Source organism: Rhagoletis pomonella, unplaced genomic scaffold (assembly GCF_013731165.1).
Source record: "Rhagoletis pomonella isolate Grant_MI unplaced genomic scaffold, Rhpom_1.0 Rhpom_scaffold_00008, whole genome shotgun sequence".
NCBI classification, from domain to species: domain Eukaryota; kingdom Metazoa; phylum Arthropoda; class Insecta; order Diptera; family Tephritidae; genus Rhagoletis; species Rhagoletis pomonella.
Genome location: NW_023458562.1, coordinates 43,294,358 through 43,310,354, shown reverse-complemented (window position 1 = coordinate 43,310,354; position 15,997 = coordinate 43,294,358). Strand labels below are relative to the sequence as shown.

The 15,997-nt window shown below is 32.4% G+C and overlaps 1 protein-coding gene across 2 annotated transcripts in view; it reads right to left on the bottom strand.

Annotated features, from left to right (window-relative positions):
- Positions 1–4,003: 4,003 nt before the first annotated feature.
- Positions 4,004–15,997, bottom strand: part of LOC118744906 (putative sodium-dependent multivitamin transporter) — a 43,911-nt gene continuing 31,917 nt past the window's right edge. Inside the window, exon 2 of one of the 2 annotated variants that reach the window (XM_036478334.1) lies at positions 4,004–6,530. In XM_036478334.1, the coding sequence (XP_036334227.1) occupies positions 5,755–6,530 (776 nt within the window). In that variant the 3' untranslated portion in view covers positions 4,004–5,754. The remainder of the gene's footprint in view (positions 6,531–15,997) is intronic. The other variant, XM_036478333.1, reaches the window with a different exon arrangement.

The following is a 15,997-nucleotide window of genomic DNA, read 5'->3' as shown; positions in this document are numbered from 1 at the left end:
GGATAATGATTGAGCCTAGAGCTTGTGTGAGCAAATTCCATTTTTGGCAAATGTCAGTTACGCGGTTTTGCATAACGACGACACGCGGTTTTGTACTTTAAACGACAATATGTATGTATGTATAAACAAAATTGAAAGTACATAATTACACATGATTTTAATTCAATTGGTAGATATACATTTATATGTAATTAATACATACTAGACTGCATCACCAAAAAAAGTTGCGGTTTTTACAAAATTTATTATATTTTAAGACATTGACCAAAATATTTCGGACAATGCTGGACCGATTTGAAAATACCTCCACTATTTTTATTTATGTGCAAAAAAGTCATTCGTGTCCCAATATTTTTTTCTTTTTCAAATACCAACATATCTTATAGCGTTTTCTTTTCTCGAAAAAAGGCTGCACTTATTCTGTCTTGTGTTAGAGCTGTCACATTTTTATGTTCTTTTCTCAGCCCTTTCATAAGGCGTCGTGTTCTTTTCTCAGCAGGTTGCGCTCTGATCCGGCGAAAGTGCTGCCTTTTCTGCCCTCAAATAAACGTGAGGGTGAGAGTTGCATGGTTGATTTTTAATTTAATCTTGCAAAAATGCAATTATTTTCCCTATCAGAAATAAGTGTTTTGCTTTAAAATTGTTAAAGACTTACAGGCCAAGTGAATAATTCAGCTTTATTATTAATTATTATTAATGAACGCAACATTTTCTCAGGTTTCAGGCTTCAGGGCAACGCAAGCAAGAGTTCCCATATAAAAGGGCAGAATTTTTTTTGAGAAAAGAAAACGCTATTAATTCAATCTTGAATGATGTTCGTTCATCCTACCTTTCTCTTTCATCCTTTGAATGAGCTCATTAGCAAAGAAATAAAAAGGGTGAGAAAATACCTTTCCAATAATAGTTGCGATCCCGTACGAGTCCGGAATATTTGCGATCCCGTACGAGTCCGGAATAGTTGCGATCCCGTATGAGTCAGAAATAGTCAGAATCAGTCAGATTTTACTGGAAATCGATCCCGTACTCGGTTCTCTGACTATTGAGAGGACAAAAAAGAGAGTAAATGCCGTTCTCTCTCTGTCAGAAGTTACCAGTTTTAGCCCGAGAATTTTTTGCTGGTAAATTCTGGTAAATGTGTCAAACGATCAGCTGTAGTGTGTTTGGCAACCAAATTGTAAACAAAAGAAAAGTGCACTCTGCTAATTCATGTTGAAAAGTATTTAATTACTTGTTTAAGTGGATTCTAATGAATTTGAAAGTATTTTTGGTTATTTACATGTGCGAGCTGAGTGTGTTTACATACAAAATAAGCAAAAATTTACAACCAAAATTTGGAGGTTATGTTGAAGTTGACAAAAGTTACCATTTTTTACTAGAAAGCGATCCCGTACTTTTCAATGTTACTCTCTCGCTCTGAGCGAATTTTTATTTTTGACAGTTTTACTAATCCGAGTCCGAGGAATACGGGATTGCATCTAATACCTTACAAGTCTAAATCGGAAGAGTTTAGGTTCAGTTTTTCTTATACCAATTTTTGAAAAAGGTTAAAAAACAGCATTAAAAATCTTATTATTACGTTTCCGTAAAAATTTATTTTTTTTTAATATTTCTATGTAAATTTTTTGAGCTTATACCGTTTTTTCATTTGAGGGGATTTTTTCAAAGAACATCTTTAAGAAACTATTTTTATTCATAAAAAAACTCCATTTTTGGAAGTATTTTCAAATCGGTCCTGCTCGCTTAAATCTTAATATTTTTCCGAAATATTTTGGTGGACGTCTTAAAATATAATATATTTTATAATTCCAATGGAAAAACAGTACCGTTTTTTTTTTGTATGGGGAGTGATGCAGTATAATACATACATGTCGTCACCTGAGATGCAAAAAGACGTAAAAACATCGCAACTGAAATTGAAAAGGTCGAGACTAATATTTTTATTTTTTTCATAAAATTATGTGGGAGTTGTATTCCATCATATAAATCAAAGTGAATTTTGAATTTTTTATTAGTTATGGCTTTTTGCATTTCAGCGATGATGTTTGCTACGTCTTTTTGAATTTCTGTCGACGATATGTACGTATGTATGTTTTTCTTTTTTTATTATAGTGTGTTATTGGTGTTTTTTTTATAAATACCTCCGTATGTATTAGCAATACTTATAGCTTATTTTCGAATATATACATACATATGTAAATTTGTGTACGTACAAAAATATATGTTTGTATGTTAAGGATATGCGATTAATCAATTAATCGAAGAAACTTGATTAATAAAATAATAATAATTTTCAATTAATAATCATTTTCGACAAAGTGATGTCTTCCCGATTAATTACATTTTATTAATCATAATTTAATTTATTTTATTAATCAGAAACCTGAATAATTGGTGCTATATTATTTATAAAAAAAATGTATACATATATGCATACATTCATGCATATGTATATATTTTTTTCATTTCAATGATCAACATAATGGCTGTGTTTCTTAATACATTCCAGATAATCACATTTCACAGCCAGAATAAACAGAATGCGTTTGAAATATACGTTAACATATCATCAGGATCGTTCTAAAGAATAAGTAAACAAAAAAGTTTATTCCAAACGTTCAGAATGAATAAAGAAATGCAGCCAATAAGGCGCTCATTTGGTATTATATTTTTGTTAATAAGAAAAATGTTGTATTCATGTATTATTTATTAAAAAAAAAAACTCAGTTGCTATGAAAGCAAACTCGAAAGATAAATATGAGCAAAGTCTCTCAGATTTCAATAAAATTTTTGAGTAAACAGTGCTTACTCAGGATCTGATTAATCACGTTTTTTGACTAATCAGGATTATGAATATTTAAAAAGTTATTTAATCGATTAATCGCACATCTCAAGTACGTACATAAAACTGCTTCAAAGTTTTGAATTTACATACCGGCCGTTTACTTAAATAATATCATAATTTCAAAAAACACAAAGTTTCAGTTGAGTATGAAGAAGTTGTCGCCAGGTTTTCCTCCATGTTGTTTCAAAATTTCATGTTTGTATTGATTACCAGTACCTCCCCAGCCAGCAAAATATCCGGAAACGTATCCGAAAATGGAAACAATTTCGTATAAAAACCTGATGTTTCATCAGTTTTCCGATTCCGTTTTCTGACATTTTTCAGATCAGTTCTCCCACTAAAGTGTTCATCCGAAGCGTATGTGCAGAAAACTATCGAAAATGGTTGTAAAACGGATGCGCTTTCGGCTGTTTTCCTGAAATTTGTCTGATTCAATTTTTCGTTGAAAACGATTTCATTATGAACTTCACAGAAACTTTTTCATAGTTACAGGAAACCAAACAAAAAACAAATATAAGATTCAGCAATTATTTCAATTTGAATAACTAATTTTAATGTGTTGCTTTTGGCGGAATTCCGAACCTGGGACCTCCTGAAAGCTAACAAATAGTAGCACACTTCTCTGCACACTCAGCTACTGGCGAATATGTATACATGTTTTCAAATGCCCAGTTTGAACAAATATTTTAAAATTATTGTTTTGGAATAAGATGATGACATTTTTCGGATACGAAAAATTAACAAATATGAAAATTGTTTTCTGAACATTTCCGGAAACGAAAAATGTACGAAAACTGCATTTTCGGCAAAAAGTACGTTTCTCTGCTGGCTGGGTCACTAGAACAAAATTTGTATACATGGGAGTATATGTACTTTAAACTTTAAAGCCTTTTTTCTCGAATTTCGCTTTTTTGGGCTATGACAGTATTGAAGTCAATGAGCGATACACATACATACATACTTCCATACTAAAAATGAATACATATTTTGTTCTAGTGAACTACTACTGGTAGTCGGTACATCTATTGAATTTTTAACTCGATTTTGTATTATTTTGGACTATGACACTATTGAAGTAAATGAACGATATGTATACATACATTTATAATGAATCCTTTGCAATCTGCATAATGCCTTTATTTTTAAGATGGTTTCTTTAGTTATCCAAATTATTTTACTAGGAATTACCTTTTGACTATTGTTAAAATGGAAGACTTCAGTACATTTAATATTTTTTTCTGATTTGTTACCAGTTTATTTTTTAATAACATATGAATTAGTTTCATTCCTTAAAACTTTATACGGATTAAATGTGTAAACTATATTTAATTTGTATTTATGTAAATATATTCAAGATAAAAGTACGCAGGTTTAAGTAACATGTTTACGATTATAAGCCTATAAGGAACAATATTTTTGCAGTTATTACAAAAAACTCCTACCAAATAATTTTGCAATTAATAAAAAAAATCTCTATTCTATATTAATTAACTAATTTTCTATTCTTTTTTGTATAGATTTTTATTTAAATACGCCTATATGCAAAGGCGGGCATGTATGTACTACGTAAGTACTAACACATCATTCAGATACATATTAGCAGGGCAGAAGTGCTTTCGTGGGTTTGCTGGAAGACTTTCCTATGCCAGCAAATATTAAATTTTCTTAGTTAAGTACACAAGAATGACGGCCAGCTCTTATTTATATTATGTCTTCCAGCAAATATGAGATTTAAAAACGGTTTACAAAGTTTTTCATCCCAAAAATGATTATAAAACCCTTTCTAAGATTAACAAAAACTACTAAAACCTAATAAAACTTTAGTGAAATTAGAAAAAGAAAGCGCTACACAAAAGCTCATATTGATTCCCTGTAAATCTCAAAATGGCTGTAGTTTGGAACACAGGGATCGACCAAATTAACTTTTTTGATAATAATAAATGCAAAATAGAGAGCAAAAACTTAACGACATTAGGCAACTACTTTTAAAACTTAATTGGCTGAACTTACTTTCATGGCCCACAAGTGCTATAATAAAAAGCTAACTCAGATTCTACACATTTTCCCTTCAAATCGCTGAAAAATAGGTCTCTTCATAAGTCTGGATTGCTCCTGTATATTTGTTTATAAGTGTACGTATATTTGTGCCAGATCGTTATAAAACTGCTGAGGTTAATTCTTCCCCATTTCGGTGACAAAAACGATCGGCAAAAACGTTAAGTTCTATGCATTTTTATGTAAATATTTATGCATGTAAATCCATTCAATTGCCTGGGAAATTTATTTGATTTTCCATCGGTTAACATCATTCTAGTGGTGGCAAACTACCGATGGCACTATCGATACTAGTTTTTCAAAACTATCGAGTATTTTCACTATCGAAAATTTTCTAAATTTAAGACACAAAAATAGTGAATGTGCATTGTATTAAGCGGCAATACTTTTATATAAAAGAATATATGGCAACTTTATTGGCTTAACGTCATCAGTTGAATCGGAACGATTGTACAGTAAAGCAGCTTTAATAGTAAACGAAAAAAGATTGCAACTAAAATCCTAAATAAAAACAATTGGCTTTAGAAAGCAGAATACGTAATTTAACGTTTAGTTGTTTAAATCATATTTTCATTATTAAGGTAGGTCCTTATGGTCTTTAAAAAACTATATTCAACGGAATGGGGGCGTATTCATAGTCAAAATTAAGTTGGTAGATAGTCGTGACTATCGATAGTTTGCCACCACAACACCAATCATATGCTTGAATCAATGGTACTAAACCTTGTTTAAGTGAATCCGAAACATTTCATTATTACTTTTGTACTTACAATGAAAACTATTACATAGTTTTCTTTTGTAAATATTTATCTAAATTTTTCCTTACATAACTAATTTGAACCCTCGGATTTAAGCATCTACAGTTTAGTCATTTCCTCAATCTGACTACCTCCTAATCTTCGTGCAAGCGGTGGTATGAACAAATCACCATCAATTAGTTGATTGTCTAAGTAAATTTGCTTATTATCTGCCAATTTTAATGCTTCCAGCAATAAGCTTAGTCCATATCCAGCAACTAAGGTGATCAAAAAACCAATTACAGAAAGCCATAAGTACGACAGTCTGTATATCCAAAAATAATCTACTTTAGCTTCATCTGTGGCCAACAGTTGTGTGGTGATATTGAGCGCGATGTTGTCAGTCTGGGTAAACGCCTCGGCGACTAAGGTGCTATTAATTGCGGCTACGCAACCATCAGCTTTGAAATCTAGCATTGTTGGCAATGGCTTTGGTCCACCAAAACCGATAATGAACGAAAATATCAGCCCGATCAGCAGACCTATCAACACTCCACGTTGATTTGATCGCGTTGTGCATAAACCCAGGGTAAAAAGAGCTAGCAATGGGCCGCCAATTATGCCGAAGATAGTGAGAGACGCTTGCAGAACGCCACCCATTGAACCGGCCGTGAATGCCATACCAATACATACGAGTCCATAAATGGCGGCCATAATTTTACTTGGCAGTGTTGATCTTGCTTCGTGTAGTGGATTATTTGTGATACGCTTGTAGAGGGGTTTGATGTAGTCCTCTAATGTCACAGTTGATAATGAGCTGACCGCTGATGAAACAGTCGAAAGGCTAGCGGAAAATATGCCCGATACAAAGAGTCCGCACAAGCCGGGATATTGACCTACATCAGTGATATGGAGACAAAGAGAAAAAGAGAGAGAATGCAGTAAGTTAATGAACATATGCACCTAAATGTTTACAAATGTACATAATGTACATATGTTTGTAAGTCGACAAATTATGTATGTACATATGTACAATACTATTCACGCAAATATCTTAGAATATATACTATACATAAAACTATATAACAAAAAGATAAAATATCATTGATTTAACAACACCGTTCAACAAAATTTTGTCGTATTTTATTTCAAAAACGGGGCCGACCTCATCTTACAGATTTTTTTATGCGGATTTGAAATGCATTTATAACATTTTTCTAGCAAGTCCAGTTTTTGAGAAAAACTTGTTGAAGTGTCAAAAACTGGCGAAAAATACAATATTTAAAAAAAAGTTTAATATAATTTGGACGTAATTTTTCCGAAGAAAAAAAAACCACGTATTAATGAAAATCCAATTCGACTGATCGATTCTACCTCATGCCGATGGATTGAGTAGAAAAGAGTGACTTGACTTGCGGGCCGCTAAAATCAAACGTAGAATATGTGATATTATTAAGATCACATTCAAGTTAAAAACATTACATGAAATATTCGTTTTTATTGTATTGAATCAGGGGCGAACACAAGTAGGGGTTTTGGAAGTGCTACGTTCCGAATGCATTGTGTAAAAATAACGGACAATTTTAAATGACAAATTCTGCCCCTCTGACAGCCGAATTTGCAGAAACTAAATTGATAGCCAAAAATTCATCTGACGAGTATCAAGTAGCGAACAAATTAAAACGCTTCGACACTGAGGACCTTAGTGCACCTAATTTCAGAGTAGAGATGGGCGCGGAATATCGGGAACCGCGGGACCCACAGTACTGATTTCAAATTGGCCGGGATGGACGATATCGGGAAGGTCTTTAAAAATTTTGCGGGCAGGTATCCTTTACGGACACTTCCGATAGAACCGCAGCTTCCGCAAATTCAGAAAATCTCCCTTAAAATCGATGTACGAAATATGCACTTGCAAAGCAAAATAATCGGAAGGTGCCAGACCTTTTACAATTTTTTTTTATAGATACATTTTTTAGTGATAGATTTCGGGACCCACGGGACCCGCTGTCAATTCTGAGAAACGTCGGGATGGGCGGGTTCGGGACTTAAAAATTGAATTTGGGATGGGAGGGATCGGGATTAAATATTTAGTCCCGTGTCCATTTCTTTTTCAGAGTAAGTTACCAATTCCCATAGTTCCCAGTATATAATAATGAGATATATACGAATTCGATTGGAATTTTACTACCATGTATGAATACTAAAGATTAGGCGTAGTTTGTTTAAGACCTAACAAAGGTCGCTTCACTAAGTTTTAAAAGGTTTTGACCACTATTGTTTTCAAGATTCCGGTAATTTCGCAACACTCTGCGTCCCGAAAATCAAGTTTTACATGCCTGCGGCCGAATTACAATTTCATATTCTTCCAGGTTCCTCTTAATGATGTGTCAAGTTTTTGTCGCCGTGAACTAAGCGATAACGGGAATTATGGCCTACTTGAAAATCCGTGGGCACCGAATTCTACTTGTAAATCACCGCCTTCAACCAAATTAATTTAAAATTTCAATTGTCATATGCATTTCAGTACCGACATTTCAATGAATATCTGTTGCATGAACGCCCCATACTCTCTTTTCGTTTACACTTGCGACAGAGTTGCATTTGCTTCAGTCTATCAAGATTGTTCAGTGAAATCGCTAGCGAAATTTATCAGAAATGTGTACCTACGGAGATTAGTCTAACAACATTCCTGGATGCTCTTAATGCTTGCAATCAATCAGTTTACCTAAAGGCATACCGATTCTTCTAGATAGGCGCAACACTTCCTGAGAGAGTTGCTTCCAGCGAACGCTCCCTTTAAGCATAAATCATATTTACGAAGTAAAACTGGGGAACAAAGATTAAATGGTTTAGCTTTACTAATGATCCACAGAGATATAGAAGTTATGAACGAAGAAATATTGAATTCAATTTTTTCTTTTTAAGATGAAGTAGTAGAGAAATGTTATTTCACTCGAAATTATTAAAAAAAATAAAATAAAGACATATTGCACCACCGAAACCCGTATTTGCTGGAACTGATTAAATCGAAAAAATATATTTTTTTTAAAACCTAAATATAGTTAAGAAATAAACAAACCTCTTGCGTCTGATTTTATGAAACCTACATATTTCACGAGTCTGATGAATTATGTTAAATCTGAGTTTTTAAATACGGCACAACCCTCATAAATACAGTTCAGAAATAAACTCATTTTAACCCGTTTCATTGTTTTTAGTAATTGCTATAACTTATTAAATAATTTGAGTTAACCTTTTTTAACAGATGGCAAGCCTCTTTTATATTCTGAATATTTAAACTAAGTATAACTTACCACCTTCGTTTCACGCCGTATTTTAATATATCATTTAACTTATGCATACTTTAATTAAATACCAATTTTTAAATAGGTGCCAATCCTATTCAAAATATTTTAAAACCAAAACCTTGTATAACCTTTTTCGACTGCCACACATATTGCGATACATATTTAAATTGTGTATCTAATTCCCTTAATACAAGTTGAAGTTAATTTCTAAAACATATGACAACCCTCTCAAATAAAGTTGCGAAAAAACATTCTTAACACATGTCAATATATACAAACACTTTAATAATAATTTGAATTTAACTATTTACACAGGTGGAAAACCCTTCTTTAATGCTATAAATGCTCAAACGAAGTATTTCTTAGTTGTCGGCCGTTGTGGTGTAGTGGTAAGCAGTGGAACTCCGCAGCACCTGGGTTCAAGCCCTGGTCAAAGCAACATCCCAAAAAATATAGAAAAAAGGTTTTTTCTTAACAGCGGTCGTCCCTCGGCAGGCAATGGCAAACCTCCGAGTGCACTTCTGCCATGAACAACAGCTTCTCATAAAAATACAATCGCCGTTCGGAGTCGGCGTAAAATTGTAGGTCCCTCCGCTTTGTGTGACAACATCAAGGCTCACGCCACAAATGGAGGAGAAGCTCGGCCAAACAATAACATGTGTAAGCGCCAATCTATTATTATTATTATTATTATAAGTATTTCCTAACACTCCTCTGCTTAACGCCAATATTTCAATATTTCATATAATTCAATTCGACTTTTCAAACAGATGGCAATCCTGTTCATATAATTTTTAAACCAAAACCTCGTTAAACCCTTTTCGTCTGACACTTGTAATGTGATACATATTTAAATTATGTAATACTCTTAATTCAAATTGAATTTAATTATAAAATCGGGTGGCAACCCTCCTACATTCAGTTTGGAAATAAAGTTTCTTCAAAGCAATTTTGATTTATATTCACATTGAAGAAATTTATTTAACCTGTTGCTTATATTGAATCTAACTTTGTAACAAGGTGGCAACCCTCTGCAAAATATTTTCAAGCCACAAACTCTTTCGTCTGACATCCATATCTGGAGATACATTTCAATTTTCTGCCTTTATTTAAGTCGAACTCGCTGTTTGAAAAAGGTGGCCACTCTCCCACATGTAATTACCCTGTAATCAAATGAACTAGTTGCAAACTATCTCACAACTAGTATGAACCGCATTCCCAATTAGTCAGCCAACTATCTTTTTTCCTTGCAATCAACTGGTATTTTTAACATGGGGATGCCCTACGAGATGGCAATTGTCAGACTTCGGTCAGAAATATACCAGTCTCATACTAGTTCAAAATAGAAAGAAACATACTAGTCCAATTATAGACCAAAACCACTATAAATAGAAATAAAATGAATTCATGAATATAAAATAAAAAACTTTTGAATAAGCACACTTTAATATATTACACATTTTTATTTAGCAGCCTTAGATTTGCCAATAATTAGTGTTAAATTTCAGCTTTCAGGTACAATAAATACTATATTTTTAACTATTTTAATAATACTAAATATGAAAAAAAACATTTTAGTTCAAAATAAATAAAATACTTTAGTTCATTTTCGACTGAACTTAAATAAAAATAAAAGTTTTCATATTCATTTCTTTTTAAAATTTTATAAAAAAAGTAATTAACGCTTAAAATTTGAGATTTCGATAAGAATAAAATAAATAAATAATTCATGCAGGTATTAAATATTCTTAATTTTTGTCTTGTTGATTTATAATTGAAACTAATCAAATAATCATATTAATCGTGTAATTAAAAAAAGTCAAAAATAATTGATAATGATCAAAAATAACAAAATAATCATGTAATTAAAATTAAGTAGTGGATTAAATAACAACTTTTAATTGATTATTAATCTTTAAATAGGTGCTAATATTGTTATTTAATCATCTAACGGTTATCCAAAATAGCATGCTCTAATTAATAATCATTATGATTATTAATCATTATTTAACAGGTCTGGTATAATTGAATATGTACTCGCTTTAATGGTTTACAATATACCCAAATAAAAGTTATAATATTTTGTTTACTTTATTGTATTAAACTGTCGAGGTCAAATAAAACCGGGCATGAATAAATCGTTTTGTACTTGGTACAAGTCTGGTCATTTTCGAACTAGTTCGGTTCCAGTCAGGAAATTCTAGTTGTAATCTAGTATTTTTCCTGACTAGTTTGGGGTTTCCCTGTAGTGTAAGAACTAAAGCCTTTTCAAAACCATTTCGATCGATACTCATAGTGTAATAATTGATTAAACCTTAAAAGCCTTAAAATAAATTTGAAAAAATAAGAAATTATTACACACCCGCAGGCCAAGCCCTTTAATTTCATAACTCATTTTGTAAAATCGAACGAACGGTACAGATTTGATATAACGAGAAAGTTTTCGCGTATTATGCATTCATATGTACATATGTACATATACTAAGTTTATACGCTTGCATAAGTCGCTTTAATTCACTTCGCCGCGATTCAAAACATATGTATAAACTGAATTTCAATTCGCTTTGAAAGAGCGAAGTGTTTTGGCTCACACTCCATTTCAAATCAGTAGTTTATTTCTCCAGACAGTTAGAAAGAGTGTATAAACACCGCTCTCACTCAAAGCGAATTGGAGATCAGCTGTTCCGCTCAAATTCCAAATAATCGCATCAGTATTTTAAAGCTGATTAATAATAATCGTTCTTTTCCTTTGCCACGATTTTATAATGCCGAATAAAACGAGATCTTTATCACTTTCCATTATGTTAACTTATAAAATGTCAAATGAAAACACCTTATTTTGTTTGCTTTTGAAGACGGTTACTTTGATGCCGATATAAAGCCGTAAGTATCAACACTACAGCGAAATGTGTACGGTGTCAATGCGCTTTCAATTAAGTCGATTATTCTGTGCGTATAAACGTAGTAATAGATACGGTGACCATCCATCCGTACGGGACAGTCCTCTTTTTTTGTCAGTTGTCCTGGTAATTTATTTATTTAATTCGGGACGCCAAATGTTCTGTATTTCTTTTAATGCCCCTTCTTTGTCCCGTATTCGGTATTTTGATGCCTTAAAAGCTCATAAAAATGTCATGCCTATGAACCAGTTTTTATTTTTAAATCTGGACGCTTGTGAATCGAATCGAGGAGCACATATCGTCGCCTGGGTAAAAGATTGTCATAAGCGCCATTTTGACGATTTTTAGTTCTAGATGCAGTTATAACGATACGTTCAAATTAAAATTTGTCTTTACAATAGCATCATATCAAATCTGTACCGTTCGTTCGATTCTACAAAATGCTATTTATTTTACTGTGATCGAACGTATAAAAGCTGCAGCGTGGCATTGTTTGAGCTTTTATTATTGGGCTGAACTGATTCTTGATGATAATTTTAACAAAATTTTCATTTAAACTCGCTATATCTCAGTCGTTTGTATATCGATCGATTTCAAATTTTCATACAGAAAAACTACAAACTATTCCAAAGAATTCAAGTTTAACATCACTTCTTAATACTCAGTACAAATAAAACTACAGGTTTATAACTTTTTTATGAGAATTAAGAGGGTGTTTGTTTTCAAATGCTAAAGTTGTGTTATAAAGTTTGATATACATTTTTTGTTTTAAAACAGTATTGTAGATGACTATCTAAGGAAGTTTTTGCTAAAGTTTTAAATTTAAACCTCAAGAAGTTGCACGGTTAGCAGATTAGAGCGCTGAGCTCTAAAAGGCTTTATAACTCGGAAAAGTAAAAAAGTCTCTTTTTATTAGTGATTCATATGTAAAAAGACTTGATCTTTCGATTGAGATAACTAAAAACAATATTAAAAATTACCATAATACAGAAAAATTACATATAAATTTTCGTTTAGAATTTTCACCATGAAAATGTGAAAATTTTGGAAAACGCATAGTACCATCGTATAGCCCGTACAAAAATCTATAGAAATCATAGTTTTCGAATTATTTTTCTCATTTTCTGTCTGCTTCCCAGCTAGTCGAAAAGTAGCTTGTTTTGCACCGCTCAGGGCGCTGAGACGTGAACTGCCCCATTTATATAAACATATTTGAAAACAAACCAAAAAAATTTAAAAATAGTAGTTATATTCAACAAATTTTATGAGCTTGAGGCCGTTTTTAGTGAAAACTTATTGCGGAAAAGCATTCTTCCATTTTTTCAAATTATTGTTGCTTTTCCACAATAAGTTTTCACTAAAAACGGCCTCAAGCTCATACAAATTGTTGAATATAATTGTTATAAGGCCATAAAATAACAAAAAAACAAATAGTAGTTATGTAAAAAGGGATATCTACACATGTATTGCTTTATTTTGGTACTTTTCAGTGCGATATTTGCGTGGTGGTAACACGAGGGAAACAGAACATGGAAAAGTATTCATAATTTATTATTTGTATTTAATTGATAAATAACAAATTCCTTTATGTAATAAGGGAGCAGTATCATTTTAAAACGACCAATAACCTTTAGAAGGTGCAAAATGTAACCAATAGCTCGATTTCTTACTACCTGGAGCATAATATGCTATTGGAACTAGTAATGTAACTAGTACGAAAGCAACAATTGTAATATGAAAAAGCATCCGAGACGTGCAAAACGTGGAGTGGAACCAGTGGGACGTGGAACGTGGAACCAGTTGGGGGGTAGTTTGGGTCCAGTTGGGAACTAGATTGGAACTATATTATATATATAGTCCCGAAATGGTCCCAAACTACTCCCAAAATAGGCCCGAACGAGGTCCCAACTATCCCCGAGCTGGTCTCCAACTAATCCCGAAATGGTCCCGTCTTTTCGCATTCATAATTATTATGAAACGACTTTTATAATACAAATCTCAAACTAAAAGACTTCTAAGACTCAAAAATATTTATCTCAATAATTATTATTATCAAAAGACTTTTATAATATAAGTCTCAAAATAAAAGTCTTTGAAGACTTAAAAATATTTATCTCTCTAACAATTATTATGAAAGGACTTTTATAATATAAGTCCTTGAATAATAATTACAGATGATTCAAAAAATTTGTATCTTAATATAATAACCACTGATTGACTTTGATTCTTTTCTCTTATAATAGCTACGTCTCTGATACTATGTACTTACATATCGTCACTGGAATGTCATATACACTAATATTCGATAATCTTTCCATTGGATGGACAATCCTTTAATCTGTTAGAAAAATCTTTAGTTTTCTTAAATATTTGGATTTTTTTTGGATCACGAACTTATTCACGAAAAACGAAATTTTATAATTGAGGGATTCACAACGGTGTCATATTGTTGCATGTCGTAAACTTAAAAAGCTTAAATAAATGTTTAAGAGAACTTGAATGCACAACCAACTATTTTTTAACACTGCGAAAATGCATAACATGACTTTGATGGTATTTTGCGAATCCCCTTGATATACTTTTGGGCATTTAAAGTTTACGAAATAGAACAATACGACACTTACGACACCGTTGTGAATACCCCAAATAAAAGTGTAGGTACTACAATTGTTTACAAACAGTGCATGGTGCACTTGGACTATTATTAAAAAAAATCGCAAAAAAATTCTTGTAATATTAAAATAGCGCTAGAGTATTTTACTTCATTATATTGCTGCTAACTTTCACAGGCAGCTTCAAAATGTGAATAATAAAATAGTGTAATATCGACATACATCAATTAACTTTTCTGAGTTTGCAACCAATATAAAATAGTGTACAATGATTTCATATAAAAATGTTTAACGATAAAATAGTATATAAGCAGATGCTTTCGGAAAAATGGGCTCAAATGGCATTTCTAAGTAAACATGGTACAGAATTTTTTTGTAAATTAACAGCTAAGGAATCAATAAAAAGTGTGGTGTATTTAAAATATGAATATTTTCAATAAGAAGCGCACAATTAAAGTTTAGATTTGGTCGACTGGATTATAAAAACTTCTAAATCGTTTTTCTCAAAACTATACTTTTCATGTTACACTACTTCATTATTACAGCGACGATATGACACCGTGAGAGCAAAATTGGCCAAACGCACAATTTTTATACCCGAGCGCACCTGTGCACAAGGGTATTATAAATTTGTTCACATAACGGTTGTTTGTAACAGCCAAAACGAATCGAGATAGATATAGACATATATATACATAAATGATCAGAATGAAAAGAGAAATCGATTAAGCGGTGACTGTCCCTCCGTCTGTCCGTCTGTCTGTCCGTGAATACGCTAACTCGAGAAAATATGTCAACAAAATTTGGTAAGTAGGTTTCCCTTTATCCAAGGTAGGTGGGGATTGAAAATGGGCAGAAACGGACAATAACCACGCCCACCTCCCATATAACGGTATTTTCGAAATATGCAAAAACTACGATATTTCCGCAAATACTGGATCCAAATTGTTGAAAGTTGGTATGCGAAGTAGAAATTTGGCATAAAGTAAGACAGTTATGAAATTTTTGGAAAATGGGCGTGGCCCCGCCCACTTATGATAAAAATCTGTATCTCTGTAGTACCTTAACCAATCACCACCAAACTCGCTGAGAACATTACTTAGGGCTTGACTAAGAAACCTGTTGAAAATTTTTGAAATCCGACAAGAACCACGCCCACCTCCCATATAACGGTAATTTACAGAAATACGAAAACTGCGATAAATAAGTAACTATTTCAGCTAATTTACTCAAAATCGATATATGCAATAACCTCTTAGTAGAAAATTATAATTAGGGAAATTTTTGGAAAATGAGCGTGACACCGCCCACTTATGCCTACATATGTGTATCTCGCTAACCGATTTACCAATTTCTACCAAACTCGGCACATTTATCAACCTTGGCGTGAAAAAGCAATATGATGAAAATTTTTGAAATCGGACTAAAATTACTGCCACTTACCATATAACGGTACATTTCGGAAATACGAAAACTCCGATTTTTTAATAAGCTAAGACGCCAACTTACAACAATCACTTAACAAGACACAAGATGATTG